The following is a 15,272-nucleotide window of genomic DNA, read 5'->3' on the forward strand; positions in this document are numbered from 1 at the left end:
TAATTAGTTAATTAATCAATTAAGTTTGCATAAAAGTAAAGAAAATAGTTTCAGAAGGAAGATGGGTCTTTGTCTTTGTTTGTAAATAACATACCCATGTATCATAGCAGGCATCATCTTAGAAGAATCATTCCCTCCTGTGCGTGAGAGAAAAGGGGGGAGTGCCCCTTTAAGATGAGGCTTGCCACCTGCAGTTTTTAATAAGTATTTGTATCTTTAGAAAATATCTGCCTGATTAATTGTGACCCTTTTTAAGTAAATGTTTTAAACTCATAAATTTAAGTAATTAATTGATGGAACATTGCTGCCCTAGTGAAGGTAAAGATTGTGACAAAAAGGCTTAGCTAAGAGGGCAGAACCAGCCTGAATGACCATGTTGTAGCCAAGACAATTCATGCCTTTCCCCCTTCCTTGACTCTCCTCCCTACAATGCGCCAGGTTCACCGGGAATTCAGCAAATGCCTGCGACACGCCTCCTGTTGCCTACGGAGTCCGCCAGGGGCCACACTGGGCTCCCTCAAGACCTCAGCCATCCGCAGCAACAACCGTTACTACACTGGGACACAGGTACCATTGGGCAGACTGGGCTGGGGGGGGGGTGCTGCTGTTACTGGTCTGGAGAACAGGAGAGGCTGGGGCATATTCTTAGGCCACAATACCCCTGGGGGTCTAGTTGCCCTACTGAATCCAGAGTGGGGCTGTCTTTTCAGAGCCGAATCCGGAGAATGTGGAATGATACTGTAAGGAAGCAAACTGAGTCCAGCTTTATGGCGGGTGATCTCAACAGCACTCCCACCCTTAATCGAGGTGAGCAGTCACTCTGTATTTTCCATCACTTCCTGCAACTCCTTTGTGAGCCAGAGGGCAGGCCTGTACTAAGAGGTTCCTGCCCCACCCTTAAAGCTGCTCCCCGGCCCCTCTCTCTACAACCAAGCAGATGAAAGAGATCCCTACCAAACACCACTCCGTATCAGTTTCTCCCAGAGAGTCACCTTTTCTCCTCGGCTATCTCTGGTGGCCTCCAATGTAGTTCTGCTCACATGGCCATGACTCCCCCCCCCCCCGGAGCCAAGCTACTCAGTCTCCTCTCCATCTCCAGCCTTTCCTCCAACCCCAGATGCGGAGGCTCAAGTCACTTTCTACCTCCATGGTGCTAACACCTTTGCCTATACTACTTTTTGCAGGCACAATGGGGAACCACCTGCTGACCAACCCCGTGCTGCAGACACGGGGCGGGACCAGTCCTTACAACACACTCATTGCTGAGTCCGTGGGCTTCAACCCTGCCTCACCACCTGTCTTCAACTCCCCAGGTAAGGGCATCGTCACCCAGGATAACATACTTTCCCCTCTAGATTGATGCCCCAGACTGAATTAGGGTTCCATTTGCACACACAAACACATTTTCCTTATTGAAAACGAGGGTAGGTAGAAAGCAAAAAGAACACCTGAGATTTCTGCTTTTGAATCTGGTGAAAAAGTAATTCCTCGAGCCTCAGGTGCTGGGAGGAATGGGTCAGGAGAACTGGCAGTGGGAGGAGCTCCTCCTTTATTCTCCCGTGCATAAGAGCCTGCCTTGTACTGAGACAGACCATTGGTCCCTCTTGCTCAGTATTATCTACACTGATTGGCTGTGGCTCCCCAGAGTCCCAGCCGTACCTAGAGATGCCAGGGAGCAAACAGCTGGTGCTGTGCCACTGAGCTATGGCCACAGGGAGGATTTGGGCCATGTCTTATTTTGCATTACTGGCCCCAGCCACCTGGATAACCCTCTTTCTCTCTTTTCTCTTCCTCTCCCAACTGTTGCTGCCTGCAGGGAGCTTCCGAGAGTCCAGTACGTCCCTCCTTTCCAGTTCCATTTCGCAGTAATGTTTCCTTCATTGCTAGTTTGACTGGCAGGCTGGGGGTGGGTGCAGCACAGACGTGAGCCAAGTAGCGGGTGTGTAGGGAGAATAGGAAGGAGTGCTGGCTTTTTGGAGGGAACTCCTCCCTTACTCATGTTCCCATTTCTCGGAGGGTGGTGGTGCAGCATGGTTTGCGCAATTCTGGCTGTGGGCACTAGATGGAGCTAAATGCATCCGCAGAGCTCAGCGATACCCAACCTTCCCATCCCTGCATGCTGGGTTGAAACCATGGGCCCGTTAACCTAGTGTGCACCCCGTGCTCTAATGGGCTGACTGTACTGTCTCTGACAAATGGTCCCTCCAGCCCCAGAGGCCACCTTTGCTGGGGGGAGACCGCAGGCTTCTTCCATTGGCAGATCAGATAACTTGCGTGCTCCGTGTTATGCATGTGGCTGTGTGCGGCTCAGCAGCCATGCCAACATGGCTATTCCCTCTCACGTCACCTTAGAGGTTATGCCTTAGTTGCACTCTTGCTATCTTACTCAACAAACCACATTCCTCTTTCTCACACGAGTATCAGTACTTTCACACATGCATACCTAACTCACATGTAGTTGAATCCTGCGCTTATTTCCACACTAGAAAATAAAAAAGAGAAGTGAACTGCAATCTGATGCTTGTTGAAAAAAAAAGATTAAATTTAACAGAAGAGTATCCCAAAGATCATCAACAAATACATCTTATTCAAGGACAATAGTTCTATATGTTCTTTTTAAAACAAACAAACCCCAAACCGAAGCCACATCTTACCATGTGCATCAGAGTCCTCCTATGCTTCCTATGTAGAAAGGAGCAGTGTCTGGCTAACCCTGTACTGACAAGAAGAGGAGAAGAAAGATAAGTGGCTGTTGCTGCTGCTGCTGCACAAGCAGCCCTGCCCCATTCTGGCTGGCTGTGCTATCCTGCTGGCAAAGGCAAATGCTAGAATTCTGTATATAGCTGTGGCACCTTCATCTGCTCCCTGGAGAAGAGCTAAAGCTTGAAGAGCAGCTCGGTTAGTGGCCAATTGCTGGGAGCCTGCCTTCTTGATCTGAACTGGGCCCTGGTGGAAAAGGCTCTGCCTCCCTTCCCCGGGATTCCGAAATGAAGGAATGAAGGGGATTTCTGATGCACGTGGTCATTGCCTTGTTATTGTTATTATTTCATTTTTATTAGATTTCTATACCGCCCTTCATCAGAGGTTTACAATATAAAAACACAAAAATACATAACATAGTAGCAAACCGAAACAATAGCTCATCCCACAGTTATTATTTGTGTGAATCAAGTCTTGGAGAGTACCTTGTCAATATAGGAACTCTCAGAGAAGCCTTACTTGCTTGAAATGTGCACTGACCCTTTCAATTCAGTTAAATAAATTACCCACTCATGCAGCCTCAGCTTCAGGTTCATCTCTCTTAGCTTCTTACCTCCATTTTTGTTGCTGCCATCATTTCCCATACACACAAGCCAGTTCTCCCCGTGTAATAACCCTACATTTTTCTTACACACACTTCTTATCTGCTCTCTTCCTCGCCATACACACATACCACTTGAGCGGACCGTCTGCCCAAGTGGAACTTAGTTCCCAAGTGATGGCTTCTGCTCTGTGGCCTAAACATTAGTTGCTCATGACCTCCCTCCTGCCTCCTCCCGCTAATACCCATCTATGTGCCCACCTTTGCAGAGCACCCCCTGAACAACAGCCGAGACGCCTGTGGCATGGACACCCTCCCGCTCAATGGCAACTTCAATAACAGCTACTCCCTCCGCAGTGGCGACTTCCCGACCGATGGCACCAAGATGGCCGACTGCCGACGCAACCTGAGTGACGCCGCCGCCTTTGAAAAAATGATCATCTCCGAGTTGGTGCATAACAACTTGAGAGGGGGAGGCAGTGGCGTGGTCAAGGGGGGCGGGGGTTCTGCCGAGACCTCCAACCCCCCTGGGCCCCCTCCCCCTCCCAACGTAGTTGCAGGGGGAGGGGGTACCAACAATGAGGATGACGCCATTGTGCCTGACGCCCCTTCCTTGACCCATGAGGAGAACATGGAAATTGAACTCATGTATAAGGCCTTAGAGGAGCCGCTCTTGCTTCAGAGGGCACAGTCCATCCTCTACCAGAGTGACCTGGAGGAGTCGGAGAGCTGCACAGCTGACCTGACAGAGGGGGGCGATGGCCAAGCCCCTTCCCCCAACAGGGACTCTTTATACACCAGTATGACCAACCTGAGGGACTCCCCATACCCGGACAGCAGCCCTGAGGCAGTTGGGGAAGTGCTTCCTCATGCCCAAGCCATCAATGAAATCTACTATACCAATCGGCCAGCCTTGGTGCCGCGCAACCAGCTCCAGGCCTACTACCAAGTCCGGAGACCCAGCAATGATGGCTACTTGGTCCCAGGAAGCTTAGAAAACCCAGCAGTGGAGGGAGATGGCCAAATGCAGCTGGTGACCAGTCTCTGAGGGGCTGAGAAGGGACTGAGGGACCATAACACCCCCCAAAAAAACCCCCAGTGCGGCACTGTTGCCGTGACCTGAACATTTTAATTTTTTCCTGGAAGAAAGGGTGGGGAAGAAGAGAATGGCACAGGGCTGGGGAATGAATGGAGAAGAGAAGGTGGAAGAAAGAGCTGAGTGAGGGAGAGGGCTTCTCCGAGGAGAAGGGAGGGGCAGCCATTTTGTCCGTCTTTCCTTCCATCCAATTAGATTTCCAGACAGAAAGTGGCACGTGGCCTATCTGGTTATGTCCGTTTTCCTTCTCCAGGCAAATAAATGCAGTGGAGGAAAGAGAGCTGAATCTAGGCAAAAGGATCAGACTTATTTTGACAATACCTTCTAGACAATTGCGGGGGGGGGGGATGAACCAAGAAATTGGGGGGGGGGAGTTAAAAAGTTGACATAATAATTTTTTTTTTTTAAAATGTTACGAAAATCAAAGCCATGAGGGTTCCACATGCAGAGACTGGGGCACCTGGGGAAATGCCCTGCCCTGCTCCCTGGCTCAGAGCCTGCTCCCCACCCCTCGCCTCCCATAGCTTAAGAGCACGAGGGACAAACAGGGCCATGTGGCACTCGGCCTAGTCGGGGTTGAGATTCAACCGTTGCCAAAAAAGAGAGACAAAAGATAGAGAAAGGTATGAGGGTGGGGGGAGAGGAAGGAGCTGTTCAGGTAACGCTATGCTGAGAACCTGCCTTCTAGTATTTGTTGACTGTCACAGTTTAGCAACAGGGTTTGCATCAAGTTCTTCAGCTCTTTCAGATTGGCAGGAAAGGTTTGCTTTGATTCTTTCCTCTCTCTCTCTCTTTTTATTTTTTAAAATTAAAGCCCACATAGGAATGTTTGAAATGCACCATTGCTTCTGGGGAAGGAGGAAGTAGCACTGAGGTGTGGCTGTCCTTAGATTTTTTTTCATTTGTATGGCCACACATGGTGGCCTTTCCCCCTCCTAGTTGCTTTAGGGCCACCGAGCCTGACGTAAAATTGCACAAGAAGTAAGAGATGATGAGGGATGGGGTGGTGGTAGCGGAGGGGGCTTTTCTTCCCGTTTCACTCAGTTCCACCAGTCGCCCCCACGGCCTGCTAAGTTCCAGCTCTAGACATTTAGAAAGTGATGCAAGACTGCTCTCACCTTCCTTCTGTTTCATTCCTGCCCACGAAGACGCAAACGTCAGGAGTATCCTGCAATGCAAATATGGCTGCCGTCAGAACACATTTGGGACTACATGGGAGAAAGTAGGAGTGTTGAACTCTCCCCCGCCCCCCAGACTGGATGGATTGTCCTTCAGAAAAACAGACAAACAGAACAAAACAAAAAACAGCAACAAAAACACTAACCCAGACTGCACTTTTTTCCACCCAAAGGAAAAAGAAATAGCAAATCTCCCTCTTCAAGCACAACTCCGACTTTTCTCACCAACTCTCGGCCTGGGAGAGTTGGGGAAGCAACCAGTCTCACCTAGAGGCACCATATCTCCAGGGCGGGCGGCGGGCGGGGTCCAAATGGGTTGGGAAGCGGGGGATGTGATACCAATTGAAATGCTGTAAATATGAAAACCTAAAAACAAATCAGAGAATTGATTTACTCACTTGAAAAAAAGGAAAAACAAACCAAGGAACTTTTCTGTCTGGGTTTTAAATATATCTATATCTATATAATATATATAGATATATGGTACTCAGCTCTGCTCTGGCCCCATGTGTGGTATGGGAGCATGGAAGGGAAAATGGGGGGAAAAAATCCCTTCTTTGACAAAGACACCTGGGGGAAACCCGCCGAGAGCAGATTTTTACAATCAAAAAAGAGGAAAAAAACATTTTGGCACAATTTTTATGTAATATATAACATATACTGCGTCATTTCTGTGACCTTGAAGCATTTCCCCTTTCCTGCCGGATGAGGTACCTTTTTCATACATCTCCACATGAAGTTGGTTATTTTCTCATTAACTGCCACTTTGGAATTGTGGGTGGGGGAAAAACACTTTTACTGCAAGACCCAAAGATGCTGTAATGCTGTAGGTTACAGAAAAATCCTTCGCTTTTAAGAATTTTAAGAGGGGACAGAGTAGTTTCATTTCATCATCACCATCATTTTTAAGCAGCCACGTCTTACCTATTTAGAAATTTCCAGGCTAGATGTCACGTTATATCAAAAAGGGAAATGGTGTGTGGTTTTGCCACTTGGAGCCTTGAAATGTTTGTTCTCTTGCTTTTATTTTATTTTAATTATTATTTTTGCATCTTTTGTCCTCTCCCAGTTAATGGAATTGCTAAGAGACTTGGTCAAAAGCAGAAGGCGAGGGTTTGGCATTCTTAGACGTGTACCTTCCTTGGAATAGGCAGGGGCTTCCTTTCTCTGTGCCATATTGTGGCAGGAAAGAAGAGCCATCGTCACTCCTTGTTGCCTGCTTACATCTCTTACCCCAGTGCCACAAGCTAAGACCCAAGGAGCCAATATTAAATTGCCCTGTACAGTGGCAGCACAATCAATCAAGTCCTCCTTTTCCATCAGGAGACAGCACTAACCCTGATGACAGTGAGCTTTCTTCTTTCTTTCAGTTTCTTGCTCCGTGTTCGCCTGTGTTATCATTGTGCTAGGCCTGTTCATATGGTCGCTTCCCCTAGCAACTGCATGTTTGCAGCATCCAAGAATGCCCCTTGATCATATCTGGTAAAGAGAAGCTTGTCGTGTGCCCATATTGATATTTTCTGCAAAGAACCCAGTTAAAGGCTGGCCACAAAGAAAGAGAAGAACAAGCGTTGTGTAACCCTAAAACCCAATACAGCTGTAGCTCACAAAGCTTGATCTGACATCATTTAGATCTAGGGACATGGCATAGACTTTTTCACCTAGAGCCATCTCCCCCTCCACCCAACCTAATGTAATTATACTTGATTCAGAGGTAGGGACTAATGGTTTTCAGAAGCATTTTGTTTTATATCCGAGTCATACTTTCAAAGGGCACAGGGAATTGGGTTGTGGGGCCTTTGACGCCCTTGTTGCTGTTTCCACAGGTTTGGGTTGTATTCTTCATTAGGATCTCATTGCATGAAAGTTGGAAGGTTAGTGTGAGAATCCTGACAAATCCATGTTGGCTCAAACTCCTTCCTGCCGCTGTTTCGATCTTGGTCCAGAACCAACTTGCTCACTCTCTTAGATGGACACCTTACCCTTGTGAGGACAAGGCCCCACTCCCGTTTACCTGATTCTATCACCAAACCATGGTTCTGATCAATCCTTTCCCCAATACCAAATGGCCTTATTCACCCCACTTGCATTTGCTGCATTGGCCCAAGGAAGGCCCTGTGTTCAGGAACTGCCTTGGCATAATCACCAAGAGGTACCTCCATTTGGAAACCTCACGTGGAAAACAAAAACAAAAAAACCAAAGACATATCTGCCCTCATCCATCCTGTTGGAGCGAAGTGGTAGAGACTTGAGTCTCTAGCAACCCAACCTCAAGGCTTTGCGCTTTCCAGCTTCATGTTAGCTATGAGCAGTCCACACTGTACTTGAGATTTGGACTTTAATTGAAGTGAAAAGATTGACACGATTATGAAGTAATATCAGTGTTATGGCATGTTCTGTCCTGGCACAAGAGGAAGGGGGCGCTAACACTATTGAAGTAACCGCTGTAATAATAGTCTTGGAAACCAGCCACTAGAATCAGCCCAGATGCTCCCAGGTGCTGGGTAGTGGCAGCCGGAATCCATATGCGTTGAAGGTGTGTTCATGCTAGTTGCACTTTGCCATTGCCCTGTTTCTTTTATTCCTGCTTATCTTGGTGCAAGGAAAAATCTTGGAGAGAGCTCTGTAGAGGCACACCCCTGTTTTAACTTGGACTACAGGTATAGGCCAAGAAGAGTCCTGCAGCCATTACTGCCACTGAGAGAGGTATGCTCACTTGTGTGTTAGTATGCAATAAGGCCAGCCCTAGATATGAGGGGGCCCTTGGCAGACCACCTTCTGGTGAGCCCCCCCCCCAACTAGAGACCCCTTACAAGCTCACCCACTGGTAGTGGTGCCAGCAGAACTTCTGATCAGTGGTGTGTTGTCCCCAGCTGGAGAGCTCTGAGATCTGCCACAAGGGATCCCAGCAGCTATCCAAGGATGCTGCGTGTGGGTGCTGAGACTGTCCTCTTCTAAATGTGTGCTCCCTCACTTGTTGTCAATTATTGTTCACCGTTCTCATACCCACCTCTGACAAGAGTGTGTGCATCCAGAGAAAGTATAGCTGTCCAGCCCATACTTGAGAAGTAAAGCTGCCACTGGGATAGAAGGGGGCTGCCCCCTCCAGTTACAAAAATATATATTTTAAAAAATACCCTGACTGGGCTATAATTATTTTGAGATGTTATTTGTGCTCTTCACATACCTTCATGATTTCATAAATCTCTTCCCCTAACTCATCTTTTTGTTTCCTTTGTGGGGAAGATGCTCCAACCCTCTGGTTTTAGCTGCCCATTTTAACCTATTTTCAACAACTTCCCTTGTTAGATGAGAGCTGCATATTGTATTCAACGTATGGGTGTGCCATAGATATCAAGAATGCTGTAGCGCTAATTGCTGGTTTGTTTTTAATCCTTTTCCTAACATGGAATTTACCTTTCTTCTTTTTAACTCTCATGATATCCTTGCACTTTCCATTTTGACTCCGAAGATTACATTCTTGTGTCATTGCTACCCCTTTAACCAGTTTTAGCGTTTTGGTAGGGAACTGTAAGTTCCCCTCATATCCAACAGTGATAAAAACAGGCTTTTCTCAATTCACAACTTGAAGGAAATGCCCTATTAGCTTAGAGCAAGAATTCAGAAACTGTGACCCTCGTGATGTTATGGGACAGCCCACAGCCCATCCAAGACTTGGAGGGTAACAGTATGTTCTGTACATTTTTCTTTGGGTCTGCATGGTGCAGATGCTCCAAACGCCATCCAGCAGACCTACTACAGAGTCCAGATATTTTGAACGTAAGTGGCATTGTCATTCTAGGGTGGAATGGTGGGCAAGGCTGCATATGTCTGCTCTAGGCCTTGCACAGATTGACTTCTACTGAACTTTTGTACAGAATTCATCTTGTTTTATATCATTGAAGTCTCAATCTGTGGGTTACAGAAAGGAATGAAAGGTATCAAAAGTTTGAATGTGAAATCTGTAGGATAGTAAAAAAACCTAGGGGGCATCACATTTATCGTGAAGCTTCAGGAGCCAACAGGTGCCACTCATTTTGTATGGCCAGAGGGGGCTCAAGCTTCCCCATGGGAGACCCTCCTCAGCTTCCTAAACAACTCCTGCTGACACCTCCAGCCATCCTGGGCATAGCCAGAAGCCCTCTTTGCTTGCACCCCCATTAAGCCGAGGCACCTGGCCTGTCGTTCTTTTTCTCTACCCATCCATCTAAGACTTATGCAAACCCATGAGCTCAACTCACTTTAGCAAAGTACTCCGCTTGACTTCTCCAGAATTACATCTCCTTGGCCCAATGAGAGCAGTTGGGCAAGCTAGCCCAAGCTTACTCCCTCTTCAGCCTTCAAACCAGAATAGCATGGAGAGCAGGATAAAATCTAGGACAAGAATATGGCCCATGATTCCTGTGCCATGAAGCTAGTTGGGCAAATTAGCCTCTATGCCTCACTTAAGTAAACTGCACTCTGTTCATCTAGGCCATCTTTGTCTTCTCTATAATTGGCTGTCTACAAGCCAAAATGAGGGGCATTTATGCATAAGCTAGTTCAGGACAGCACTACCTCTAGGGCAACATTTAATCTCCAAATCTGCTGCTCTAAATGCCACTCTGAGCTTAATCCTCTGAAGCAGCGGCAGACATGCCCTGCTCCCCCCCTTGTTGGGGGAGTGTAAGACACTCCCTTCTTTGCCAGGAATTCTCTCAGGCTGCCTCCAAACTCCTCAAGCGTGGTTCTTTCGCAGAGTCCGTGAAAGGACAGATATATCGCCTGAACTAGCAACCAGCAGAGCTCCGAAGCAGAGAATCGTCCATCTTCCCCAAACTGCATGATCAAGGGGTGTGCTCCAATGCAATGGGGCCTCCCAGTTTGTGGGGAGTGAGTTTTTGCATTGGGCTCCCTGTCAGCTAAGGGACTCCTTATACCAGCAGCTCCTTGCTTGGCACAGGCCTTCGCAAGGCAGCCCTGTGCCCTAGATTGGGTCTCCCCACTTCCGTGGGCAGTGGTGGCCTTGAAGGGGTTGGAACAACATCTGTAGGGCCTCCTAGTACCAACTGGTGGGCCCAGACGCCAATTATTTTCACTCAGTCATTCCAGTGAAGGTTTGAGCACCAATATGCCACGCCCAGCAAAGGTAGAGAATGAGTGAGAAAGACTTGTGCTGGAACAGGAAGTGGATGCAAAAAGGGAAAGGGATGCCTAGCGGCATAACGGGAAATGCCACCCTGCTTTCCATAGCTGCTGGCTGGTTCCCTGGTCAAGCCACACTGCCTCCTTGAAGCTGACCCTCCCTGCTCTCCCATCCTCATTCCCAGCTCCCTCCAGGTTTAGCAGTGAAGCTGTGCCTTTCGAATGGCAGCATGAAGGCCTGAGCCCAGGAACCCAGGGCCTGCTGAGAAGGTTTGCGATTCATTCTCTCCCTTGGCCCCTCAATGTCCCCCTCCTACAGGTTGGTGCTGATCCATTTCAATCTCCACACCGTTACTTTTTGCCTCCCCCCCCCCTCCTCTTTTCCATTTCTCTTGTCTTTCAGTCCCCTTCCCCTCCTTTCAACATGCCAAACCAATTTTGGGTCGAGTGCATTAAACAGAAAAAAAAATATAATAATGAAAATTTTAAAAATATTTAAAAAAATGGAAACTTGTTGAGTTACAAAAAAATAAAAATAAAACAATAAAGAAAATACAATTTCTTGGAACTGCTGGTAGTTGCGAATATTTCTTTGTGGCCAAGATGTACATAAAGCGAAAACACAGCCATGGAAAGGGCCTGATGTGAAAAATCATCCCAGGCACTTTGAAGACTGTCCATGGAGCTAGCTTCTCTGTAACCAGCCACTGCATTTTCCTTTACTTATTTACTTTCACAAAATTGATTAAAATTGTATAATAAGCATAAAATTCCTGATTCTCCTCATCCTAACTCCTACATGGGGAGGAGCAGAGCTGAACTGAGCAACGAGGGGGACCATCCCCACATCCAGCTTAGCTTGCATCAGCTAAGACAGAAGGTGTGTGTGGAGGTCCCATTTTTTTCCTCCCGGTTTTTTTTTTTTTTTGCCATGTGAGCTCTAGGCCCAGATCAGGCCCATTACTAGCAGTTGGATCCACTTAGGAACCAGCTAAGATTGGTCTCCTCCCTGTCTTAGACAGACCCATTTTAGATACCGCTGACAGCTTCCACCCAGCTGTGTCTTCAGCAGGTGCAGTGGCAATGTCCACAGTGATGGAGCTCCACCTACCCACCCCTCTCAGCAGACCTCTGACACTTCCCAATTCCACGCAGACAAAACAGATTGGTTCTGTTTCATGGAGCAATTATAGCTCCTAAAGAAAAATTATGGAAACAAAATTCCGAATCTCTCAGAAAAGATAATACCACACTCCTTTAAAAAAAAATTTAAAAATTCCCATAGCATCAATGGCTACAGATAGAAAAGGTACATTCTTCACAGTTGTGTGTTTTATCTTGTGCACCAGCAGAGATTACCATCTCCTAGGTGGACTTTATTCATATGTCTCGTGAAGATATAACCCAAATAATATTCTCTCAGAACTTTACACAAAGAACAGCATGTAGTTATATGTGCAAGATAGTCTGCTTAAGATGCTTTAAACCACTAGGACAGGCACACTCTGAATACGACCTGTCTTGTATCTTCTAAAAAAGCAGAATGCATCACACTTAACTGAGCTAGTAAAGGCCATCCTATCGCTGAATTTTAGCAAGTCCTTTAAACAACAAAAGGAATGTAAGGGAAATTCTTATATTATGGTGCTATTTTAGAAACAGATAAGAGTTGTTTTATCCATCTGGAGGGATAAGTCAAGCAGTCTTTGCCTCAAGCTTCACAGCAAACTCTTTATACAGGATTCAAAAAAGCCTAATTTCACTACCAGAGATAATACAAACACTTCCCTAGTGTGATTGTTCATTTCCTCAAAGGCTATCCTAAGAGGGCAGCAAGGCTCACTGAAGATAATTTTAGCCATTAGTTTCACACAATCTTCACACAAACTGTTTGTATTGCTGCTGTAGCCATTTCAGCTCTACATAAAGCAGTCAGTGTGGGCGGCGGGGTGGGCGTGCGTGCTAATAATCACAAAAGTCTGCTGTGAACTGTCTCCTGTGGACTTAAAATTCTCAGAGGCTCCACCTGCGCTCCATAAAGACATTGCAGGGCCACCTAACTTCCATAAATAAATAAAAAATAGCAGTGCCAGCCCAGGACACATTCTTGGTGAAGAAGTAACAACCCTTTGTGATCCCGATAGAATCAGATAAATTTTCCATGAATGCCTACCTTGGCTGCTGCCAGTCAGTGTGCAGACAATTGGTCTCACTTGTCATAAAGCTGCTTTCTACAATACTAAGGTGTGTGGGTAGGAAGGAAGTTGGACTAGTGGAATTAATCCAGCAGCAGAGGCGCCAAGTTGCATCCAACGTTGGGGGGCATCCTGCGCAATGCGCATTGGGAGGAGGCTGATAGTAGGAGGCCACCGCCGTGAGGCCTGCCACCATCACTACGAGGCCTGGTGCCACAAGGCCCGGAGAGGCCAACCGCCACAAGGCCCAGCACCTCAAGATTGGGGGGGGGGCAGGGCTGAAAACACCTCAGCTCTATAGAGTTGGCACCTTTGTCCAGCAGGACTCTTTCTATGTTCTTAAACAGGCCCAAGCATGCTATGAAGGGAAGAAGAGCAGTATCTAATATCCAGAGAGGTACCAGAATAACTCAGGCCTGCGTGAGACGCTTGTCACCTGCCTTGCAATTCTCAGAAATAAGACTCAGTATATTATTTGGACCTTACGGCCCTGTAAGTATGCCTAGGACTGCAGCTGAATGTGTAGGCTGCAGTTTCCTCAGCAACTGTAAGTGATTAGGAGTGCTTTCCTTAAGCAGGAGAAACATGTCAGAGTGTTGCATTTGCATTAATTAGAGGGTGCTATTTGGGTGTATCTGGTATTGAAGCTGAAACATATAATTGTGCCCTAGACCTGTGTGCAAAATGTAAATAGCAGTCGTGGGTGGGAGCTGGGAAATATTGCAGGAAGGGAGAGTGTAAAAACATATATTTATTACATTTATATCCCGTCTTGGGTTTATTGGAAGAAAGGCTGGGATAGAAACATAATAAATCTTCCAGTGAACTCAAGATGGCATGCATGGCTCTCCCCAACCAGCACATTTTATCCTCACAACAATCCTGAGAATTAGATTAGACAGAGATGGCAATTGGCCCAAGGTCACCCATCAAGCATCATGTCAGAATGGGGATTTGAACCAAGATCTCTCTAGCCCAACACTCTGACCACTACACCACACTAGCTTCCCATTAACTTCCTCTGTGGCACAGAGAGCATTCAGGCTGCCTAAGCTGCTGTTTAGTCTAAATATGCAGTTGGAGATCTGGTCATTATGCTGCTTCCCCCCAACCCTGGCTTTTGATAAGGAAACCAACTACTCTTTCTCTATATTGAAGAATGTCAAGGAAGCTCAATTCAAGAGGGGAAATGAGCATCTTCATCACCTGGCAAAGTCCAAAGCAGCTGAATCAAATCCATATGCCCCCTTCTCCCAATTTGGTTGTAGGCAGTGGGGTGCGGTGGCAAGGCTCACATGGCCTGCAGTCAGTCATGTAGAGGAGTGTGACCCCCCCCCAGTGGAGACAATCTGGTGCTCTTGCTGGCGTGTTTGCACCACACCAACCACACCACAACCTTGCCCCTCCCCTTCTACCTGTGAGCAAGCAGCAGCAATCGATTGGTGGCCAGGTGAGTACTGCTGCTCCACCACAGCACCACGGCTACTGTTTGTAGACCTACTTTGGCCCATAATAATTTGGCGTCATCATAATTCAATGAGCTCTGACAGAATGAAAGTCTCAAAAACCAAGAGGGAGATTATATTTTGCTAGGAGGACAGATAGAAAACGACACACTTGCAGGGAGGTGGAGGAGAGATTTAGAGCAAAGGAGGATTAGAGATGGTTTTATCTTAAAGCTGGAGGGGGGAACTTGGAGAATTCTGGAATGAAACAAGAGAGCACGGGTCAAAGGATTCTTAGATCCTGAATCTCTGAGTTCTGCTTTCAGTTTTGGTAGAATATAGTTTTGGAGGCACATCTGATTGAACAGTGTGCCTTGTCATCTCATTCTCTGCCTTTCCACTCACAGTAGAGCAGTTTTAGGCATAGCGAATCAAAGCAACAGCATACAAAAGTAAGGCTGCGCATGAGTGGCTTGAAACACAGCCAGGTCATCCCCTCCCACTGCGTTTTACATTGCCGTACTACTGTATGCGGGGGCGCGGGTGGCGCTGTGGGTTAAACCACAGGGCCTAGGACTTGCCGATCAGAAGTTTGGCGGTTCGAATCCCCGCGATGGGGTGAGCTCCTGTTGCTCAGTCCCAGCTCCTGCCAACCTAGCAGTTCGAAAGCACGTCAAAGTGCAAGTAGATAAATAGGGGAAGGTAAACGGCATTTCCGTGCGCTGCTCTGGTTCGCCAGAAGCGGCTTAGTCATGCTGGCCACATGACCCGGAAGCTGTACCCTCGGCCAATAAAGTGAGATGAGCGCCGCAACCCCAGAGTCGGTCACGACTGGACCTAATGGTCAGGGGTCCATTTACCTTTACCTAATACTGTATGCACCAGAGAGGGGCAGGCATGTCTCTGCCCAGTGCACACTGCCTGAACTGGGAG

The 15,272-nt window shown here is 47.3% G+C and overlaps 1 protein-coding gene and 1 long non-coding RNA gene across 6 annotated transcripts in view; one reads left to right on the forward strand and one right to left on the reverse strand.

The window, feature by feature from the left end:
- Positions 1–11,267, forward strand: part of ADGRL1 (adhesion G protein-coupled receptor L1) — a 130,674-nt gene extending 119,407 nt beyond the window's left edge. For 3 of the 5 annotated variants that reach the window (XM_081181640.1, XM_081181641.1, XM_081181642.1), the window contains 5 exons: positions 439–567; positions 711–807; positions 1,185–1,313; positions 1,817–1,834; positions 3,571–11,267. In XM_081181640.1, the coding sequence (XP_081037766.1) occupies positions 439–567; positions 711–807; positions 1,185–1,313; positions 1,817–1,834; positions 3,571–4,349 (1,152 nt within the window). In that variant the 3' untranslated portion in view covers positions 4,350–11,267. Of the gene's footprint in view, positions 1–438; positions 568–710; positions 808–1,184; positions 1,314–1,816; positions 1,866–3,570 lie in introns of all 5 variants that reach the window. The other 2 variants (XM_081181644.1, XM_081181643.1) reach the window with 2 other exon arrangements.
- On the reverse strand, positions 5,178–14,093 carry LOC308580328. Its single transcript, XR_014004803.1, has 2 exons — positions 12,873–14,093; positions 5,178–5,941 (listed from the first exon to the last, which is right to left on the reverse strand). It is a non-coding gene; the product is annotated as an uncharacterized lncRNA (long non-coding RNA).
- Between the last annotated feature and the right edge of the window lie 1,179 nt (positions 14,094–15,272).

This window comes from Podarcis bocagei, assembly GCF_964188305.1.
Source record: "Podarcis bocagei genome assembly, chromosome: 2".
Taxonomy (NCBI): Eukaryota; Metazoa; Chordata; class Lepidosauria; order Squamata; family Lacertidae; genus Podarcis; species Podarcis bocagei.